General features: G+C 44.7%; 1 protein-coding gene across 6 annotated transcripts in view; it reads left to right on the plus strand.

The window, feature by feature from the left end:
- LOC110073038 (phospholipid scramblase family member 5) overlaps positions 1-21,150 on the plus strand; it is a 38,360-nt gene extending 17,210 nt beyond the window's left edge. For 4 of the 6 annotated variants that reach the window (XM_020781846.3, XM_078389133.1, XM_020781845.3 and 1 more), the window contains 6 exons: positions 3,522-3,564; positions 4,916-5,136; positions 16,057-16,218; positions 16,930-17,091; positions 20,833-20,915; positions 21,004-21,150. In XM_020781846.3, coding sequence (XP_020637505.3) covers positions 3,522-3,564; positions 4,916-5,136; positions 16,057-16,218; positions 16,930-17,091; positions 20,833-20,871 — 627 coding nt within the window. In that variant the 3' untranslated portion in view covers positions 20,872-20,915; positions 21,004-21,150. Of the gene's footprint in view, positions 1-3,158; positions 3,388-3,521; positions 3,565-4,915; positions 5,137-16,056; positions 16,219-16,929; positions 17,092-20,817; positions 20,916-21,003 lie in introns of all 6 variants that reach the window. The other 2 variants (XM_078389134.1, XR_013542966.1) reach the window with 2 other exon arrangements.
- Positions 21,151-22,530: the final 1,380 nt, after the last annotated feature.

The following is a 22,530-nucleotide window of genomic DNA, read 5'->3' on the forward strand; positions in this document are numbered from 1 at the left end:
GGGATTTGGACCTGTGCCCCTTAAGTCCTGGTTTGACACTTTCTCCACTACACCATGCAGGCCCTCTAAAATTGCACATGCTATTATAAAAATATGAATTTTGGGAATGATTATAGTGTCTATTAAATTTGACCTACGTAGCTAAAGGACTCATCTGGCCATGACCATGTTGTAGAGTGTTGTGCCCTTCCCTCATACACACAAATGAAACATCACAATTCCCCCCACTCACCCACTTGCATCATGTCTGAGCAAAGCTTTCAGAATTGCTGTTCTTAGGTATTTTGCTGTCACCTCAGTTTTCCTGCAAAGGATCTGATTATTTCTATCAGACACTCTGCTCCAGGCCCTGGTTTACAGAATGAAAGAAGCCAGCTTTGAGGTTTCTCTTAAAAGATAGAACTTTTGATTTATAGCTGGTCCGAACTCCGGTGAAATCAAATCTAAATTATGAAGCCTCAGAACTCATGTCTCACTATTACTGTATTAAGATCTAAAGTTTCTTGGCTACAGATACCACATCTGATCAAAATGCATCCAAAATATAACATAACAGAAAACTTTGTGAACAACAAGGGCAAAGCTGCTTCAGAAAGCAAGCATTTTCTTGTTTTTCCTTCTTCTTAGCAATGTGCTTGGAATTCGCCCCAATTTTACCCTTGCTTTTTCTGCATCTTGAAACAGGCAAGAAACTTCCAGACAATCAAAGATACAAACTTCCATCAATGGCATAACTGATGGAAAATATCTGTTCTTTTATAATCACATTTCTGATTCTGATGTATGGTCTCCTTAAGTATTTCTGCAAAAATGGGCACACATCAGATTCCCTGTGTGAGCTACAATTTAGTATATCTGAATAGAGATGGGGATGTTCATCTTTGTAAATGAATGCAAATACCTCCTCCCAGCTGCACCTAATGAGGGTCTGGCCCCTGGAAGTGGCCCGTCCACTCACTCTTCCCGGTGCTGCAAAGGTCCCACTCTTCCTGCCAACTGTGGCAGTAGCTCTGCTGTCTCCCTGCTCAGCTGGCAACTATGCCCGCCCCTTGCCTAGAAAGGGTCACTTTAATGGGAATGATCTCCCTTGAAATAACCCTTCCATCTGCTTGGATTCCCTCCAGCCCAGCTTGAAACAGGAGAAGCCCTACAGCTGGCTCAAGAAGGTCCAGTTTGGGCATGAATCACAGTCAGGGTGGGTCTTATTTCCCTGTACGCCATGTGATTTACCAGGAAATAGATTGTGCTGGACCACTGCACAAGCATCCAAGTTGCTATGTATGTGCGTGTTTGTTTATTTACTGCCCATCTCATGGCAAGCCATTGTTCTCGGTGGGTCATAATAAGTAAAAGAACTCCCGGTTTCCCCACCCCCCCAGCCAAAAGCAAACATATGATTCCAACAGAGAAAAAAACCCACAATGGCAACAACTAAACACATTTGAAGTTTAAACATGATGGGTCAAGAAATCTACACCAGAGCGAAGGTGCCCTTATAGTCCTTAAAAAAAAAAAACCTCAGTTTTAACGAGTTCCCTGAAGGTTAGGAGGGAAGGAACCTGATGTATGTCCACAGGCAAAGCATTTCAAAGCATTGCAGCCACCACCAAGAAGGCCCAGTTTCTAGCTGTAGTTTTCTGAGCGTCCCTCAGGGTGGCCACCCACAGCGATGAAGCCTGAGAAAAAGATACTCCTGTCTGTCTGTCTGTCTGTCTGTCTGTCTGTCTGTCTGTCTGTCTGTATGTATGTATGTATGTATGTATGTATGTATGATCGCATCCTTAGTCTTTCTATGTTGACTCGGTTAGGGGCTCATTAAGTACCTATAATAACACTCCTGGTCTTCTATAAAGCAGGTTTTCACAGTGGTGATTTCTTTCTGATATGAATGAAGGAAAACTAAAGCCTTATTAACAAATTATTTTAAAAAGCCAAAAACAGGGGTGAGGGGAGCAATCTGAAGCTTGTAGAGGGAGAACATTCCAACCACACCCCACTCCTGTCTCCTCATGAAGAGGAAGTGCCAGAAGCTGAGAGCTTCTGTTATATACAGAGTTTCTCCATCCAGTTAAGGATTCTGAAAAATCAGAGTTCCTGATCATGTGGAGAGGTTTCACCTATAATAGACTTCCTCTACATTAGACTGTCCAATTCCTTCCCTACTCATGCTTTTTAACTTCTTTTAAGGCATCTGTACTATATCTTGTACTCTGTTGAAGGTGTATTACTTGCTTGCTCAGGATTGAATTTTGCTAGCATCTGAAGGGAAAAATGTATTCTATTAGGTAGTGGTTTTAGAGATATCCCTCTATGCACAGCACTGTACCTTGTAGTGTGCCACAACATGCCCATCATGGTGCTTGAAATCGTTCTCAATTCTGCTAGCATGTGAACAGAATGGATGCTGCTGGTGCATCAAGTCTGAATCAATACTATGTCCTTGCTCACCAATCTTGCACTATAAGGAGGTCTTGTGTGGGCAGATAAAACTGTACAATATGCCTGCTGGTAGTGGAGGTGAAAACTGTTGAGATAATAACAATCTTATATGCTTTGTAACACTGGATATCAGTGGGAGGAAGGCTTTTAAGAACTAAAGGGATTCTTTTATCTTTCCACTAATCTATTGCTAACGTTCTTTTTTTTCCCCTGCATCTGGCTTGCCCCCCCTTCCTGTTTTGTTTGCTTCATTTTTTTCTGTTAGTCTCTCTCTGCTCCTGATCTCTAACCATGCACCCAGTATGGAGGATCTGTCTCTCACATGGTTGAGACTAACCTCCCCTTGTTTTTTTTTTAATCCTTCTAATTATAACTATAGACAGAAATTATAAGTTAAGGTATCTTAACTTCTAGTTTAACTGCTTCTAGAGTGATTTTTAACACATAAAGTTCTAGTCACTATGAGATGAGTGGTGGTGGTGAAACAGGGCTGATCTCACCACATTCCTTAGTCTGCTAAATAAAGGGAAATTTACCAAATTCTCCAAGAAAAACTGTGAGAATACATTTGTTGACATGAATCAGCCCAACTGCCCTTACTGTATAGATTGTGCTTTGAGACTTATCATGCCATAAGGTGTGCCTGAATGTCAACATTTAGCACTAAAGCAGTAGACATGGTAGATTCCTTCCACATGCTTAAACACTGCATTTTTCAGGCAGAGAACTCCCCAGAACAAGCTGCATATGCTTCAGCAAAATATATGAGCATCCTACAATCACTTCCATCTCATTGCCTTAAGTTAATGTGTCTTGCCACACAAGGGAGACTGGACTACTATACTCTACTCTACTCTACTGTACTTCCCCAAAGTTATTACAGCTTCCAGAGTCATTTATACAGCAAGGGCATTCATCATGCTGGCTAGGAGTTTTAATCCAAAAAAGGTAATATTTCTGCATACTTTTATAATATGCACTGCAGTCTTGTTTATTAGTATTAAATACTTGTCAAAATGAAAATCTCCAAATATCTACAACTTTATTCTCATGTTTTCTTATTTATTTTCATTTCTGAACAGTTGGACCAGATAATTATTCACCAGCAAGTGGAGCTTCTCCAAGGTATTACACATACGTAGGACTATAGCTATTAAATTAGGAGTGTCTGGATGCATCTTTCTACTTCATCACTCACATATCCCACTTTTCTATTAATCTACATGAGTCTGTTAAAAATATGCATGAAATCATAGTTAAAATACTTAATTTAAAACTTATTTCATGACACTTTTTGAGACAAGAGTATTTAGCTGATTCAGATCCCAGAACTTAGAGAGTTACTCCCTCTTTTTCGTCTGGAAACCCAGAATCTCATAGTCAGCATGTCCACTGAGAGTAATGTTCCCATGCCATCAGTTTGGGATCCACAGACTAGATAAGCTTATGCTCTACTTAATCCCTAAAGCATGCATATCTTAAATGTATTGAAGCTGTTGCGATCAAAAATGGAAAATCATGGAACCAGCTCACCAAAGAATTACTATTTCAATGACAAAAATATAACCACAGGCATAGCTCTCTCACTGAAACCAAAAGAAATTTGATGTTCTCCAACATGATTGGACTGTGTCTCAAATATACTGTATATTAATACAATTATTTATGGTATGGTTCTCTAGATGTTCACTTAGAAGTAAAGTCCTGCTTTGTTCAGTGGGACTTTCTTCCATAAAAAGCTATACATAATTGCAATTTAAATGGTTTAAACATTTTACTCACAAAGAAGTGGCCTTAGGTCTAAATCCAAATGTAGCACTGAATCAATCATGGAATCATAGAACAATGGACATGGAGAAGACCTATAAGTCCATTGATTCTGATCTCCTGCTCAATGCAAAAATCCATGGTAGCATGTATGTGACAGATGGCTGTCTAGCTTTCTCCTGAATGCCTCCAGTGTTGGAGAGCTCATCGGCTCCTGAGGCAATTGGTTCCATTGTCATACAATTTTAACAGCTAAAAGATTTCTCCTGATATTCAATCAAAATCTGGCTTCCTATAACTTGAGCACATTATTACATGCCCTGCACTTGGGAATAATTGAGAACAGATCTTACCCCTCCTTTCAAGTATTTGAAGAGCACTCTCATATCTCTCCTCAGTCTTCTTTTCTCAAGGCTAAATGTGCCCAGATCTTTCAGTCTTTCCTCATAGGGCTTGGTTTCTAGCCCCTTGATCATTGAATTTATTTATTTATTTATTTATTTATTTATTTATTTATTCATTCATTCATTCATTCATTCATTCATTCATTCATTCATTCATTCATTCATTCATTCATTCTGTTTATACCCTGCCTATCTGGTCATCTCGACCACTCTAGGCGGCTGAATGTATCTGAACGGTCACTGAATAAATTCGTAAGGAATTAGACTTCTACTCAACAAAGATCAACATTTCTGACTCTGTTTAGTTATTCTTGGGACTGAAACCTGCAGCAAGTATGAGATAAAAAACCGCATGGGACAAAGAGTTTACTTTGCTGTGGAGGAAAATGGCTTCTTTGATCGTAATTTCTGTTCGCCGTTACGGGCTTTCACCATGAGGATTACGGATAACACCGGTCGAGAGGTGATCACTGTGAATAGACCTTTAAGATGTAACAGCTGCTGGTTTCCATGTTATCTGCAAGAGGTTAGTGCATCCTTGCAACAGTCCGTTTTAGCCTATCCTCCAGATATGGATGGGGTTCTCCATTCAGACATGTAGCCATGTGTGTATTCAGCTGAAAGTGGTTCTGTTTGGAAACATTCAGATGAGCACCTGAATGAGCATTTTGGTTGTCCCAGAGCCTTCTAATTTCTGCAAGGGAATTTTCACTTTGCCATTTGAAAAAAGAACATCAGGAAGGAGAATTGGAGACATCAGGGTCTTTCGCTTCCGAGTTTGAATCCTCTTTTCATGTTCTTTTAAATTGTTAAGGCCAGTTCCTAAAAGTGGTTTAAAGGGATTGAGAGAAATGGGAATTAGCTATGAAGGAGATGTGCCTTCTTTGATGGGGGGGGGGAATGTTACCTGCAGTATAAAAGCATAAACAAAAACAACACACAGGCACCAATTCCTCTAAAGAAGTGTTAATACAGTGCCATGTTAATACTGTCACAGGAAATGATAAGGAGAGAAAAGTTCCCTGAATTTCCCATATCAGATGAAATGAAAGCACATCACTACAAGGATGATCCATAATATATTTGAAATCCATTGGCTGACATTATCTAGCTAATTGTGGGTGAGTTGGGCAACCTCCAGATTTCTGGAGATCATACACACCCACCCTATTATTTTTCTTCCAAATATGGGACTTTTTCTCTCTGAAGACCCCTACACAATAAAAACAAAAACAAAACCTAAAAACAAAATTTGAGAGTAAGGGCAGAGGTTCCAGGTAAATGCTCTTGGCCTCTGGGGCCACATTCAGCTCACAGGCCCCAATTTGCCCACCCTGGTCTACAGAGTATAGCTGTGGCACTGCTACACCAGAAAAAATATCAGATATGCTGGTTCCATTACTTCTATGCTGGGGCTCGGGATGGGGGGGGTAGGGAATAGAAAGAATTTTTTTAAAAAAATATCCATAGTATATATAAACTGGGAAGTATGGTCTAAACAGAGGTGCTAAACCCAACCATTGAATCAAGGGGAGTTACATGTGTTATTCACAGGTAACTTTTGACCTGTATGTGTTGCAGGCTGGCTAGTATACTGATACCTCTGTAGAATGTCCCCTTCATGGATTGCTGCCTTGTCATGGTGAAGGGGCTTGAATAATTCAGAGATGCTGTGGGCTATGACGTGCAGGACCACCCAAGATGGACAGGTCATAGTGGAGAGTTCTGAATAAATGTGATCCACCTGGAGCAGGAACTGGCAATCCACTCCAATATCTTTACCAAGAATACCCTATGAACAGAAACAAAAGGCTAAAAGGTATGACGCTGGAAGATGAGCCCCTCAGGTCGGCAGGCGTCCAACATGCTACTGAGGAAGAGCAGAGGACAAGTGCAAGTAGCTCCAGAGCTAATGAAGTGGTTGGGCCAAAGCCAAAAGGACGCTCAGCTGTAGATGCGCCTGGAAGTGAAAAGAAAGTCCGATGCTTTAAAAAAAACTGCATATGAACCTGGAATGTAAGATCTATGAACCTTGGTAACCTGGATGTGGTCAAACAGGAGATGGCAAGAATAAACATTGACATCCTGGGCGTCAGTGAACTAAAATGGATGGAAAAGGGCAAATTCAATTCAGATAATTATCATATCTACTACTGTGGGCAAGAAGCCCGTAGAAGAAATGGAGTAGCCCTTATAGTCAACAAAAGAGTGGGAAAAGCTATACTGGTATACAATCCCAAAAATGATAGAATGATTTCAATATGAATCCAAGGCAGAGCTTTCAACATAACAGCAATCCAAGTTTATGCACCAACCACCAATGCTGAAGAGGCTAAAATTGACCAATTCTATGAAGACTTACAACACCTTCTAGAACTGACACCAAGAAAGATATTCTTCTCATTATAGGGGATTGGAATGCTAAAGTAGGGAGTCAAGAGATAAAAGGAACAACAGGTAAGTTTGGCCTCGGAGTTCAAAATGAAACGGGGCAAGGCGAATAGAGTGTTGTCAAGAGAACAAGCTGGTCATCACAAACACTCTTTTCCAACAACACAAGAGGCAACTCTACACATGGACATCAACAGATGGGCAATACCGAAATCAGATTGATTATGTTCTCTGCAGCCAAAGATGGAGAAGCTCTATACAGTCAGCAAAAACAAGACCTGGAGCTGATTGTGGCTCTGATCATCAGCTTCTCATAGCAAAATTCAAGCTTAAACTGAAGAGAGTAGGAAAAACCACTCGGCTAGTCAGGTATAATCTAAACCAAATCCTTTATGAATACACAGTGGAAGTGAAGAACAGATTTAAGGAACTCAATTTGGTGGACAGAGTGCCTGAAGAACTATGGATGGAGGCTCATAACACTGTACAGGAGGCAGCAACAAAAACCATCCCAAAGAAAAGGAAATGCAAGAAAGCAAAGTGGCTATCCATTGAGGCCTTGCACATAGCAGAGAAGAGAAGGGAAACAAAATGCAAGGGAGATAGGAAAAGTTACAGAAAAGGGAATGCAGACTTCCAGAGAATAGCAAGAGGAATTATACCAGAAAGATTTGGATGTCCCAGACAACCGAAATACTGTGGTTGCTGACCTTGAGCCAGTCATCCTGGAGAGTGAAGTCAAGTGCGCCTTAGAAAGCTTGGCTAACAACAAGGCCAGTGGAGATTATGGCATTCCAGCTGAACTATTTAAAATCTTAAAAGATGACGCTGTTAAAGTGCTACACTCAATATGCCAGCAAGTTTGGAAAACTCAGCAGTGGCCACAGGACTGGAAAAGATCAGTCTACATCCCAATCCCAAAGAAGGTTAGTGTCAAAGAATGCTCCAACTACCATACAATTGCATTCATTTCACACACATTTTTGAACACACTTATGTTCAAAATCCTCCAAGGTAGGCTTCAGCAGTATGTGGACCAAGAACTCCTAGAAGTACAAGCTGGATTTCGAAGGGGCAGAGGAACTAGAGACCAAATTGCTAACATGCGCTGGATTATGGAGAAAGCCAGAGAGTTCCAGAAAAACATCTACTTCTGCTTCATTGACTACACAAAAGCCTTTTACTGTGTGGACCACAGCAAACTATGGCAAGTCCTTAAAGAAATGGGAGTGCCTGACCACCTTTTCTGTCTCCTGAGAAATCTATATGTGGGACAGGAAGCAACAGTTAGAACTAGAGATGAAACAACTGATTGGTTCAAAATTGGGAAAGGAGTACGACAAGGCTGTATATTGTTTCCCTGCTTATTTAACTCATATGCAGAATAAATCATGTGAAAGGCTGGACTGGAGGAATCCCAAGCCAGAATTAAGACCGCCGGAAGAAATATCAACAACCTCAGATATCCAGATGATACCACTCTGATGGCAGAAAGTGAGGAGGAATTAAAGAACCTCGTAATGAGGGTGAAAGAGGAGAGTGCAAAAAAATGGTCTGAAGCTCAACAGCAAACAAACAAACAAAACTGAGATCATGGCCACTGCTCCCATCATCTCTTGGCAAATAGAAGGGGAAGATATGGAGGCAGTGACAGGTTTACTTTCTTGGGCTCCATGACCACTGCAGATGGTGACAACAGCCATGGAATTAAAAGACGCCTGCTTCTTGGGAGGAAAGTGATGACAAACCTAGGCAGCATCTTAAAAAGCAGAGACATCACCTTGCCGACAAAGGTCTGCATAGTCAAAGCTATGGTTTTTCCAGTAGTGATGTATGGAAGTGAGAGCTGGACCATAAAGAAGGCTGACCGCCAAAGAATTGATGCTTTTGAATTTAGGTGCTGGAGGAGACTCTTGAGAGTGCCCTGGACTGCAAGGAGAACAAACAGGTCCATTCTAAAGGAAATCAACCCTGAGTGCTCACTGGAAGGACAGATCCTGAAGCTGAGGCTCCAATACTTTGGCCATCTCATAAGAAGAGAAGACTCCCTGGAAAATCCCCTGAAGAGTCGGGCACAATTTAACGACTAAACAACAACTGTAGAATGTAACATGTGAACACACCAAGACCCCTTCAGTTTTCACTCGCTATCAATAAATGAATGAGGGAGTACCTAGCCCTTCCCTCCCTAATCATGTGAAAAATGCGGAGAGTGAAAAGGAAGGTTCTTCATCGTGGTCTTCTGTGAATGCACACAAAGGGTTAATACCAGCGCCAGCGTTGGGCCTCTCGGAACGTTTTCTAGCTGCAAGAGAAAAGTAACAATGTTTAGGACTACCCCTACTGCGCACGCCCAGCCTAACCGTCCCTCAGTTCCATTTTTCCGCCTAGCGGTTTGGAGCCTCTCGTCTTAGCTGCGTTACTGCGATATATCTGATTTTTGGCTTTTGACCTAGCTTCGCTCACGGACTACCCTAGCGCTTTTCCCCTTCAACTTGACGACTCGGTGTATTTTTCTGGCTTTACTCGGACTGATTTCGGACTGCTCTGCCTTATCCTTGGACTTGTCGTTTCGGTTTCCTTACTGCCCTATGTCCCCTTCCGGGCCGTTCAGCAGGTGTGTGGTGTGCGACCGCAAAATTCCCCATCAGGACGGCCACGATACTTGCCTGTATTGTTTGGGGGAGTCGCACAATCCCAAAACTTGCCCACACTGCAAAGCCTTCACTAAGGCTGCTCTCAAGGCTCGCCAACAGCGCCTCAAACTTCATCTGTGGGAGTCAACGTTGTCTTCCACGGCGCCCTCGGAGGGGGAAATGGCTTCCACTTCTCGAGCAGCTCCTGTTCAGTCGGTCGTCTCTAAAGTTTCCAAAATGTCGAAAAAATCCGCGTCGTCGAAATCGGCCGCTCCTGCTTCGAACCCCGAGCCTCCGGCTCCGAAAGCTAAGCCGTCGAAATCGTCCAAAGCTAAGGCGGCCGCCCAGCTTAAAATGACATCCATTCGACTTTCTCCGAGCTCGGGTTCCATCCCATCACCGATTCTTGAGGAGTTGTCGAGGCGCTTCGAGGCCTCGTCCGAGGCACCCGCTCCTCCTCCTGTTCGTCGTACTGAAGTGCTACCACCTTCGGGAAGGTCTTCCCCGACGCCGAGCCAGTTAGTCGCAGTCACTACTGGTCTCGCTTCTGCCCCACATAGCCCTTTTCCTGCGGGCCAGGGGTCGCCTCCCGTGTCGATCTCGTCCGTGCACTCGGACTCGAGATCCCCTTGAGAGAAGATACCTCGATCACCTGTGCGTTCGAGGTCGAAATCTCCTCGAGGCAAACGTTCTCGCACGGAGAAGCATCACTCCCCGAGCCGGTCCCCTTCCTCCGGCCGCTCGAGGTCGAAGTCTCCTCGACGGAAACGGTCGAAGAAGAGGCATCGAGCTTCCACTCAGTCCGACTCTGGCGATCGTTCGGACTCGAAATCCTCTAAGCGTAAACGCTCTAAGAAGAAGCGCCGTTCTCATCGACGTCGTAGCAAGCATCGACGTCGATCCTCTTCTTCCTGTTCGGCGGATTCCGACCGCCCTAAGCGTCGTAAGCGCCATCGACGTCGACGCGACCGTTCGAGGTCTCCTTCTTCGTCTTCGACATCCGCATCTCGAGACCGGTACCGCAAAAAGATCCGGTACATATATGTGTCTTCTTCTTCAGAGTCGACCCGGCCTCGACGCCGACGCCGGGCTATTCGAGCCAGGGACCAGCCTCCTACGATACCGGTTGCCCCTCCACCGCAACCGGTTCCTTCCACCTCGGCGCCGACCGTGGTCCCAGTTCGACCCCCGACAGCGCAGGTCGGCATCGAGAAACCCCCTCCAAAGAAGAAGAGGGACGTCTTCTCCTCTGATCCAGATGAGGTGTCTACAGAGCAGTCTTCTGACTCCGATCAGGAGCAACCCCCGCCCTTGCCACCGCATGATTTGCCTCCGGGTGATCTGGTGCTTTCCGATACTGGTGATCCTCATGCCCCTTCTCCATCTGAGGATTTTTCTTCTTACTCTCAGATGATGTCCAGACTTGCCAAGACACTCAAACTGGACTTGAATCTTCCTTCGCCTCCGGGAGAGGACTTGTTCTTTGGGGACATCAAGAAGGACAGTACCGCTCCCCCCAGTATAGCCTTTGTGCCTGTGGTTATGGAGGCCATCAAGGAGTTCTGGGCTCAGCCTGCGACTACACCTAATGTCCCTCGTCGCACGGAGCACTTCTACAAGATTCATGGGACGGACACTCATTTTCTGCTCAAGCATCCCATTCCGAACTCACTCATTGTTGAGACAAGCTGTTCAAGGCCTTCGGCCAAGGCCCATGTTACTCCAGTTGACAAGGAGGGTAAAAAGCTGGAACTCATCGGCAGGAAAATCTACTCCCTTGTCACTTTGCTACTTCGAGTCATAAATTATCAGACTGTTCTGGGAGCTTATCACAAACAATTATGGCTCAAGCTTTTGCCGGGGTTAAAAATGATACCTGAAGACACCCGGCAAGCTTTCCTTAACTCCTATGAGGAAGCTCAGACGGTATCCAAGTATGAACGTCTTTCCATCAGACATGCAGCAGGGATCTCTGCCAGAGTTCTCATGTCTGCCATCTCTATCCGGCGCCACGCTTGGCTCCGTTCTGCGGACATAATGGAGGACGTCAAGTCGAAGGTCGAGAGTCTCGCCTTCGACGCTACCGGGCTGTTCAACGAAAAGACCGACTCCCATTTGGAGGACCTTCACAAGGCTAAGAGGACCGCCAAGTCCTATTCTGTTCAGACTCAATCTAGACAGAGACGCCCCCAATGGCGTAAATCTTATGGACAGTATCAATCTTCTCAACAGTACCGTCCTTACAAACACCTACCTCAGCAGCGCTCTGGCCAGTCCTCTTCTTCTGTCCAGGGCTATCAGGGATACCGGCCTCGTCCACCCCATCGTCGCCAACCCTTTAAGCCACCTGGCAGGAAACAAAAACAGTATCTTTGACTTTCGGCCCCCCGTTTTCACCCATTCACCATCCACCACCCGTCTTCAACCGTTTCTGCACAACTGGTCTATCATCACAAACGACACTTGGGCTCTAAAAATTATTCAGCACGGTTACCAGCTGGAGTTTATAAGATCTCCTCCGCTAGGTTTCATAACTCATTCTCCCTTCGACTCCTCGCTCGAGGAAGAAATATCATCTCTCTTGGAAAAAGATGCCATCTCTACAGTACCACCCCGCGACATACAATGCGGGTTTTACTCCCGCTACTTCGCTGTCTCAAAAAGCGGAGGAGGCATAAGGCCCATCCTCGATCTAAGACTCCTAAACACTTACCTGCGACCCAGACGTTTTCGGATGCTCACCTTAGAGTCCATCATGCACTTGCTGAAAAAGAACAACTGGTTCGTCCTTATAGATCTAAAGGACGCATACTTTCACGTCACTATTCACCCCGACCACCGCAAGTTCCTTCGGTTCATCTTTCAGGACACGGTCTACGAATTCCAGGCCCTGCCATTCGGTCTGTCCACAGCTCCCCGGACCTTCACCAAGGTCATGGCTCCGGTGGCAGCTTACCTTCGTCTCAGGGGCATTCACGTTTACCCTTACCTGGACGATTGGCTCGTAGTCTCCACCTCGCGAAGGCAATCCCTGAAAGACACAAAATTCATCCTGTATCTTCTCTCCAATCTCGGTCTCACTGTCAACAAGCAGAAGTCTCAGCTCATTCCCTCCAAAACAGTTCAATACATAGGGGTCTGTTTGGACGCTGTAAAGGGTCGAGTCTTTCTTCCCCCAGAAAGAATACACAAGATTCAACGAGCCATCAGGAAATTTCTTCCCGGTGCTCGGGTGACAGCCCATCACGCCCAACACCTCCTCGGCCTGATGTCTTCTACAACGCCGGCGCTAGCTCACGCTCGCCTCAAACTCCGGTCGCTCCAATCATGGTTCCTCACCCTTTTCGACCCTATGATGGACAGTCAAAGGAAGCGCCTTCGTGTCACCCCGGAGCTCACCAGACAGCTCCAGTGGTGGATGTACACACCCCATCTCACGGTTGGCCGGCCCTTTCGTCCACTCCGTCTCACCGTTCAAGTCACAACGGACGCCAGTCCGTCCGGCTGGGGGGCGCACTGCGGGCGTCACACCATTCACGCCCTCTGGACACCACAGGAAGCCATGTTCCACATCAATCACCTGGAACTACTGGCGGTTATCAAGGCCTTCAGGTCCTTCCTTCCTCTGCTGCGCGGCCGCGGAGTTCAGCTGGTGACGGACAACACTACCACAATGCACTATGTCAACAAGCAAGGAGGAACCCGCTCTCATTCACTCCTGTATCTCTCCATCCTCCTTTGGGAATGGTGTTACCATCATCATATCTACCCAGTGGCCATCCATGTAGCCACAGAGGACAACACAGTTGCGGACACTCTGAGCAGGCTTCAACATCAGACACACGAATGGGAGTTGAACCCTCTGGTCTTCCAGGACCTTTGCCGCCAATGGGGGACCCCAGTGCTGGACGTGTTCGCATCTCCTCACAACGCGAAATGCTCCCGGTATGCGTCCCGGGCAGGTCTCGGTCGCCACTCGCTCGGCGACGCATTCATGATCCCATGGAACCAGGGTCTCTTGTACATATTTCCACCGATCCCGTTGATACAGAGGTCCTTGATCAAACTCCGACGTTCGACGACTCCGGCCATTTTCATTGCACCCTTTTGGCCTCGCCAAGTGTGGTTCCCCACTCTAGTCAGCATGGCCGTGGACTCAGTAACCCTTCCGATGTGGCCGGACCTGCTGACCCAGGAAGCAGGCAAAGTCCTTCACCCCGACCTCGACACGCTCCATCTGACGGCGTGGAGGATCGTCCAGAAATTCAGGAGGTCTTGACCAACGCCATCAAGCCCTCCACGTCTCGCTTGTATGCCTACAAGTGGAAAAGCTTTCTGAAATTTACCCAGCAGAGAGATCTCGCCTCCTCCCCTGTGTCTCTTTCTACGCTTCTGCAGTATCTCCGTTACCTGTTCGATTTCCACCTGTCTATCTCTACTATCAAGGTGTACCTTGCTGCGGTTGTCTTCTTCCAGCCCAGAGCTTCTCCCTCTTCTCGCTTTTTCTCCCATCCTACTGTCAGGATGTTTTTGAGGGGTCTCTCTAACCTTCGACCTCCCGTTCGTCCTCCACTCCCTCAGTGGTCCCTCCACTTGGTTCTACATGCCCTATCCAGACCCCCATTTGAACCCATGGCTACCTGTGACCTCAAGATGCTTTCTTTGAAAACGCTATTCCTAGTGGCTATCACCTCTGCTCGTCGAGCTAGCGAGTTGGCAGCTCTCCGTCATGACCAACCTTTTCTTCAATTCTTTAAAGACAAGGTTATGCTTTACCTGGACGTATCTTTTCTTCCCAAGGTGGTCTCCGACTTCCACGTCAATCAGCCACTTATTCTCCCAACTTTGTTTCCGTCTCCGACGACCGATGTTGAATGCATGCTCCACATGCTTGATGTTCGACGGTCCTTAGCTTTTTACGTGTCCAGGACCAAGGACTTTCGCCTGGCCAACAGACTCTTTCTTTGCTACTTTGGCCCAAAGAAGGGCTGCCCGGCCTCGCCGTCCACGCTCTCTCGGTGGCTCGTATCTACCATCGCCCTTGCCTACGAGCTCAACCACAGAGATCCTCCACAGGGACTTAAAGCCCATTCCACCCGGGCTGTTGCCTCATCCACTGCCTTACTTCGTGGCGTCGACCTGCCCGACATCTGCCGGTCCGCTACGTGGTCCAATGCCTCTACCTTCATAACCCACTACAGATTGGACGTGAGGGCAAAAGAGGAGACCAAATTCGGGAGGGCAGTGCTAGCATCGGCTCTTCAGTGACAGCCCACCATCCGGTTAGTAAGCGTGCTAATCACCCTTTGTGTGCATTTACAGAAGACCACGATGAAGAAAGAAAGGTTACTTACCTGTAACGATGGTTCTTCAAGTGGTCATTCTGTGAATTCACACAATCCCGCCCGGCCTCCCCTCTGTCTGTCTGTCACTGGCATCTCTATGACTCGAGGGCCTATGGCGGACAAATGGAACTGAGGGACGGTTAGGCTGGGCGTGCGCAGTAGGGGTAGTCCTAAACATTGTTACTTTTCTCTTGCAGCTAGAAAACGTTCCGAGAGGCCCAACGCTGGCGCTGGTATTAACCCTTTGTGTGAATTCACAGAATGACCACTTGAAGAACCATCGTTACAGGTAAGTAACCTTTCTTTTATGTGAAGCATGATAGTCCAGGCATTTTTCCTCACAGAGAAGGGCTCCATACAAACAGGGAGTTTTGCTCTGTAGAGCTGCTGCTTTCCTTGTGAAGAAACTGATGGTGGAGGGTCAAGTTAAGTGCTTCTCTTTTGGTATGTTTGTTACAGTACGGTGAGAGACACCGGAATATGGCTGTAGTGCATATTCTGTATAATACTATTCAGGGCCGGTCTTAATATCAGCCAAATTGAGGTACTGTAGCTATTCAAGCAACAGAGTAGTAGAGATGGCAAGGACGCCCATGTTTTAGCTTCTCCAGATAGCATGAACTCAGCTATGTAGTCCTTCACCACACCGAGGACCAATGGTTACAGTTCTCATACACCACCAAAATCCTTAGCTTTTTTCTGTACTCTACAGCTTTCCGTTTAGCTTCTGATGATGCTAGCTGCATCAATTTTTAGGAAGAAATGGCTCTGAAGGGTCCTCAAAAACAAAACAAGTGGAAGAGGTGGCCAAAAATATTACCTGTAGAAGGGCCACTGCATCTGTTGGAGAGATTTGACTGTTATTTTTGTGTGAGATGGGAAGCATGGCATAGTGTCAACTCTGGCTTCTGTGCAATGGGAGATTACTCTTTGTTTTACAGTTTGGGTAGCAGAAGATCTTATACAGCCTCAATAGAGTTTATAGTACAGATATGCTATCATTGAAACCCATAGCAACTATTGTCATAAGCCCTGTGTTATTTTATCACTTATCTATTCTATAACGTCCAATAGGTAGAGGTTCAGTCTCCTCCTGGGACCACCGTTGGCTATGTTGTGCAGAAATGGGACCCTCTGCTGCCTAAATTCACTATCAGGAATGAGAGTAATGAAGATGTATTGAAGATCATAGGCCCTTATGCAACATGTGGTTGCTTTGGAGATGTTGACTTTGAGGTACTTTGAACAGCATTCCTTGGCATTAGAATTTTCCTTGTTTTGGAACTGCACCAGACGAATGAGGCAACACTATGGGTAATGTAAAATAAAATATTTTTCCTTACTAATGCTGCTAATAGTGTTATGATGTTGTATTACATTTTCATAGCACAACGTGAACACAACCCATCATAACCAAGGCCATCTCAAGTGTTTTGCAGTCTGACAGAGGGCAGTAAATACATTAAACCCAGCCACCCACATTGCCAGTTCTCCAGACACATGTCTGAAGTATATCAGGGAAACTCCAAAGAAACAGAACAAAACAAGATTTTAAAAAAAGACAAAAACATATGACACCTTAAAGATTAATTATGGTATTTTAACGTGAACTTTCATGAACACATCCACTTCATCAGACATATGGAAACAGAATTGAATGTTGAATGAAATATCAATTTCATACTAAATATTGATTGGCTCTTGTGTGTATGTTACATTTACACACAATAATTTATGGCTTCTATTGTTTTGGGCCTCTGTTGTAAAAATTCATAAGGAGGCAGAAAACAGACACCAGACCTGGGCAAAGTTTGCTTCTTTGCATTTTGCCTGATATGCTGCAAGACTAACACAGCTACCTCTTCCAAAACAACATATTTGAAGCATGTTGGCCTTGCATTTCTTTTAATCCTCTTATGACATTGTCTTTTCTCTTTTTTAAAACAGGTAAAATCTCTAAATGATATGTCAACTATTGGCAAGATTTCCAAGTATTGGTCTGGATTTGTCAATAACATCTTTACCAATACAGCCAATTTTGGTATTCAGGTTCCTGTAGATCTTGATGTAAAAATCAAAGCTGTCATGATTGGTGCTTGCTTCCTCCTAGTAAGTATATGCTAGAAAAGGCTCTGTCTTCCTACTTTTGATCACACTCATCCTCTATGACCTTTAGGGTGATGTTCTACCATAACAGCAATCCTGTGAACTGGGCTTGGAACCTCCAAACTCAACAAATAATTAAGTGGCAGAAATCCCATTGTGCAGCTCCACCAGACATAAATGGTGATGATGTCATCATCTGGTAATGTTAAGCATTATCAACGGCAAATAATCATTCTGAACAGTGGTGGGGTGTTTTTTTTTATATTAAAGGCTTCCTTCCTATACCCTGAAGCTCCCAGGGCAAAAGGAATCCCAAGGGAGCCTTGGAACCTGAAGGAGAAGAATAGGAAATATTAAATTGAATTAAAGTAGGGATTAATGTTCCTGGGTCATGATATCATTGCAATTCACATGGTGGAGCTACACCAACTGGACGTTAGCCATAGGACATTAGCTTATGTCTCATCATAGTTCCTGGAAGCCAATTCCTACATATAGTTCGGTACGTCGTACACAACTAAATGGAGAAACATTCACATTTAGGTGAGATGTACAGAGACAGCTTCAGTTATATGTTCCATGACACATAGAGAAACATTCCAAGACGCATACATCTTAACAGTGCTACTTGTGCACCCCTGTTTCTTTAATGAAGAGGGACAAAGTCCCCCATTATTGTCTAGAAGCTGCTTGAAGTAGTTCCTGGCCATGTGATGGAAGGAGTATCAGTATTATGGTTGTCATTAGTCAGTAGTATCCTTATCCCTGAGATTTCAGTTGCTCAGTCTGAGATCAGTCTGGCAGCAGGGCAGCTCCTTGTGAAGTTTGGGAGGGGGAATCCTCATAATGCTACAGGAATATGTGGCGGGGAGGAGATTTGGGAAGAGGCAGAGATTGTCTATGGGACAGCTAATTATAGAAAACACACCAGGAGAATCCAGGACAAAAGGCCTGGAATCTGGGTAAAAACCAGCTAACAAGCCAACATGGCAACCCAGAGAAGAGGGAGACTTTTTAGCAGCCAGGCAGGCAGAAAAAAACACCCAGCAGCATCAGCAGTTGCTGCCATTTCTAGTTGAGAGCTCATCACTGATGTCCTTACCTTACCCACAGCACACATGACATATGAGAAGTTTTTCAAAGCCCTACACCAGTGGTGTCGAACTGTAGCCCTCCAGATGTTCTTGGACTACAACTCCCAGAAGCCTTCACCACCACCTCTGCTGGCCAGGATTTCTGGGAGTTGAAGGCCAAGAACATCTGGAGGGCCACAGTTCGACACCACTGCCCTACACTGATGCTAGGTACCAGTGTGTTGTAGGGGATAGAGTAATGGACCAGGACTAAGGAGATCTGGGTTCAGTTCCCCAGCTCTACCATGAAAACTCACTGGGAGATGGAACAGGTAAAAATATTCCTTAAATACTTCATTTAACTTTAAAAGCCTGTTAGCAACACTATTAGTCAGTTCTGACTTCATGGCACATGACAACAATAACATTGGTGCTGTAGCTTGAAGCTTCCCTTACCCTCTTACACTGATGCCAAGACTTGGGATCTTCAAATACAACACAATAGGACCTAGTGTAGGTACCTACTCCCCAGCCTTCTCTTCTCACTTCTGGCTTGATGGTCCACAAAACAGTGCATAAACATAATGCACATACAAACCCATTCACCACTGAGCCAGTGGCACCTGGTAAAAGGTGGTAATCAATAGAGACAGCTGCTCAGATTTTTAGAATCAAACTTTCTTCTCTAGTGCTGAATGCCTTCCATTCTGTCTCCCTCCTTGGAGACACATGGCAGTTCTTTGGAATTTCAGCCAGTGTGCTGAGACTTCACAACTTGAAGGCTGCCAACCTCATGATCCATACACTCTTTGTACATAGTTAATAGTCAGAAAGAATGAGCCCGGTGTGAAGTGTCTTTTAAAAGCAGGGGATGAATTCCTGTATTGACCTTACGTGTCCCATTGGGTTCCACCATTAATCTACCTCATTAATGTGGTTTTGATTACAGATGGGCACGGACCAGTTCATCATGGAGGGGAGGGGAGCAGCAGCACTTCTATTGCTGCCTTTACAAACTGGGATGAACTAGGACAAACTGGCTTGTACCCGTCTCTAGTTTTGATCGAATAGCATTTGGAGGGCCATGTGTTCTCCACCTTGAACTAAGCCAGATAGACAAAATGCAACATGCACCACAAGCCACACTAGAAAATATTTTGCAGCCCCCAACATCTGTCCAGAGTCCCAAAGGCAAACGATGCTGAAAACTGGGATTTCTGCTCCTTGAGGTCTCCAGGAACAGCATTTTTCCTTTTGGTCTTAGTCAGGGAGTGAGAGGAGGCATTTCCTAAGCCACCCAAAGCTCCATTGAACCCCAAAATAAAGGAGGTGGACATATGGCCACTACTTCCTTCCTTCCTTCCTTCCTTCCTTCCTTCCTTCCTTCCTTCCTTCCTTCCTACCCACCCACCCCACCCTATTAATGCATACTACTATTCTGGCTGGTTAACAATATCATTTAAAAATATAGAATAGATATTCACCAACTCCTGATTCAAATAAGAACACATACCTCTAAATGTATAAGAGGCATTTTTTCTAAATGGGGTAATAGGACAGGAGGCCTAAGGTCAGTATGGATAGCATGGAAAGGCTTCTCTAGATAGAAAAGTCTTCAGAAGCCTTTTGAATGTTAGAAGGGAGGAAGCCAGGCACAGCTCCACCAGCAGCTGGTTCCATAGTGTAGTTGCCATGGCAAAGAAGGCCCAGCCCCTTGTGGCTGACTTCCTGGCCTCTCTCGGAGTGGCCACCTGGAGGGGCAAGGCCTGGGAGGATCTGGTGGGATGGGTGGTTAACCTTGGGGTAAGATGCTCTGACAAGTAGTGCGATTCCTCCACCCCCACTTCTTGCTATTTGGGGGGCTGGTACATCATGTAATTCGAGTTCTCCGCTCATGTCCTAGACCTTAGTCATGGAGTGCATCCTTCCACTTGCTTCTTTTCAGAGTTTTGATGGGGAGAGCAAAACGTCTCAGTAGTCAGTACTACTGAATCCTCTGAAAGAAGGTTTGTTTTGTATCTCAGGGCCTTGCACTGTGAAAAATCTGTCATTTCACAACATTGGTTGAAGCTTGTACTCTATTCAAAGACTCTAGCATCTGGTTTTTCAAAGTTACTTAACATTCTGGACCGGGATAGGTAAACATCTAACACTATAATTTGAAGTGTTGACAAATCCTCTCAGTAAGCTACAGCACTTTGCTGTGGCGCAGTCTAGAGCAAACGAAACCCATGAGTTTTTGCCTGCATTGAGATACCTGCTTCCCACTGTGCATGGCACTCCATGCGCTGTGCAGGCTTCCAAAATGTCATGTATTCATTTCAAAATACAGCTGGGAGGGAAAGAGATGGTAAAACAAGGAACTTTCTTTTTAGTTACTCTCCTTCCCTCCTTTCCCTCCCAGAAAAATGAGAGAAATGCAGAATGATCTAGTTGTTATCCATCTTTTTAAACCAACAAAGCCAGCAAAAAAATTATTATCCCGTGACTTTGAACTCGCTCGTTTCTTGCACTGCAAAACGCTCTTTGCTCAAAGGCACTGAACAGAAGAACCGCTATTCTATAATAATATTCTTTTTTAAAAGGAAATGAAACTGTACAAGTCAGCCTTTTGATATTAATTGTTGCCTTTTTGTATCTTCTTCATCATTCACAGTTTATTTATTTGTAGGATTTAATGTTCTTTGAGAACTCCTTGGATGGATTGTAACAGGAAAGATGACAGAAACAATAAAATATGCAAACGACATTCAAGTAAGTAAGAATGAAACATAAATTGATTGCCTTTGCTTTGAAGGCTTATACATAAGACACTTCCTAATTCTTTTTCATTTTCTTGCAGCAGTCCTTTGAGCTCTGGATATTACTTTTGAACTATACAACCACCTTTCTCAACCCCCCTTCTTCTTCTTCTTCTTCTTCTTCTTCTTTTGGTAAGAAGAAAAACTGGGTGCAAGGATCATGTTTATTAAACTATAACTTATGTAAATCATTATTTCCGCTTTTTAATTTTGTGGAGGTTCCGTAAGTGTATAGTTTTACACCCACAGAAAGCAAAGGTAGGGGGAGAAAGGAGAAGGCACAATGCTGCTTTGGAGCATTCCAATTCTCTTTGGACTTGTTTGATGTCCCTGCGTCAGAAGGCATGAAAGATTAGAACTCGGATGTGGTGCTTCACTGATGAAAAGTCTTTACTCACAAACCCCTTTGAAGTTTTTCAAGTGTTGGCCCCATCTATTAGCTGTAAAAGTAAAGGCAAAAGGAAAAGGGAAAAAAGGATGATGAGGTTTCTTTACATCCCAGTTAAGATTTTAGATTTAGATTTCAATTAACATTGACTAACAAAGATGTCGTCCACTGGGAAGGATAAAGATGGATGTCTATGGGAATGCTTATGGGCGATGAAGTTAACAGCTCACATTTAGAAGATACTTAACACAGTTCAAATTTAGAGGCTGTATAACAGCAGTGCTCTATATATCATAGAATATTTGATGGATCAGACTGCATGAAACCAGAGTGGATGCAATTCACATGATGATGATGATATCTTGTTTAAAACCACAACTTTGAATTAAGCTTTCATTGTATATGTGTGGTGCTTACAAGGTAAAGGTAAAGGTTCCCTTGACATTTTCAGTCCAGTCGTGTCCGACTCTAGGGGGCGGTGCTCATCCCGTTTTTCAAGCCATAGAGCCAGCGTTTGTCCAAAGACAGTTTCCGTTGTCACGTGGCCAGCATGACTAGGGAACACCGTTTTACCTTCCCACCGAGGTGGTACCTATCTATCTACTCGCATTTGCATGCTTTCAAACTGATAGGTTGGCGAGGAGGTGGGACAAAGCGACGGGAGCTCACTCCGTCGCGTGGATTTGATCTTACGACTGCTGGTCTTCTGACCCTGCAGCACAGGCTTCTGTGGTTTAGCCCACAGCACTGCTGTCCGTCCCTGATTATGGATCATATTAACTAGTGCCTATTACTGGCTTGTTGAATTTCACTTTTTGAATTCACTCCAGTAGATATGATAAGAGGACTAAAAGTCAACTACAGAAGGAAAAGGAGATTGCAGGATAGTCAGTCTTTATTGCAGAATACGCAGAACAGAGGCTTCTGCCTGAACTAATTTCATGGGGAATTTACTGTTGTCTGAAGAAACACAAAAGAAGAATGGTGGGAAGAGGGCAACAGAGATGCTCAAGATTGTGGAAAACACAACAGGATGGACTAAAAGAGGTTAGTGTGTTTAGGCTGAAGAAAAGATTCCTGGGGGTAAAGAAGTTCATGTTCCATCTTCAGCTACTCTCCCCGGGGCAGAAGGAAACACAAGCCAGGCAGCTGAAAGAGGAAGCAAAGACTTGCAGGAACA

This window comes from Pogona vitticeps, chromosome 3 (genome assembly GCF_051106095.1).
Source record: "Pogona vitticeps strain Pit_001003342236 chromosome 3, PviZW2.1, whole genome shotgun sequence".
NCBI lineage: Eukaryota > Metazoa > Chordata > Lepidosauria > Squamata > Agamidae > Pogona > Pogona vitticeps.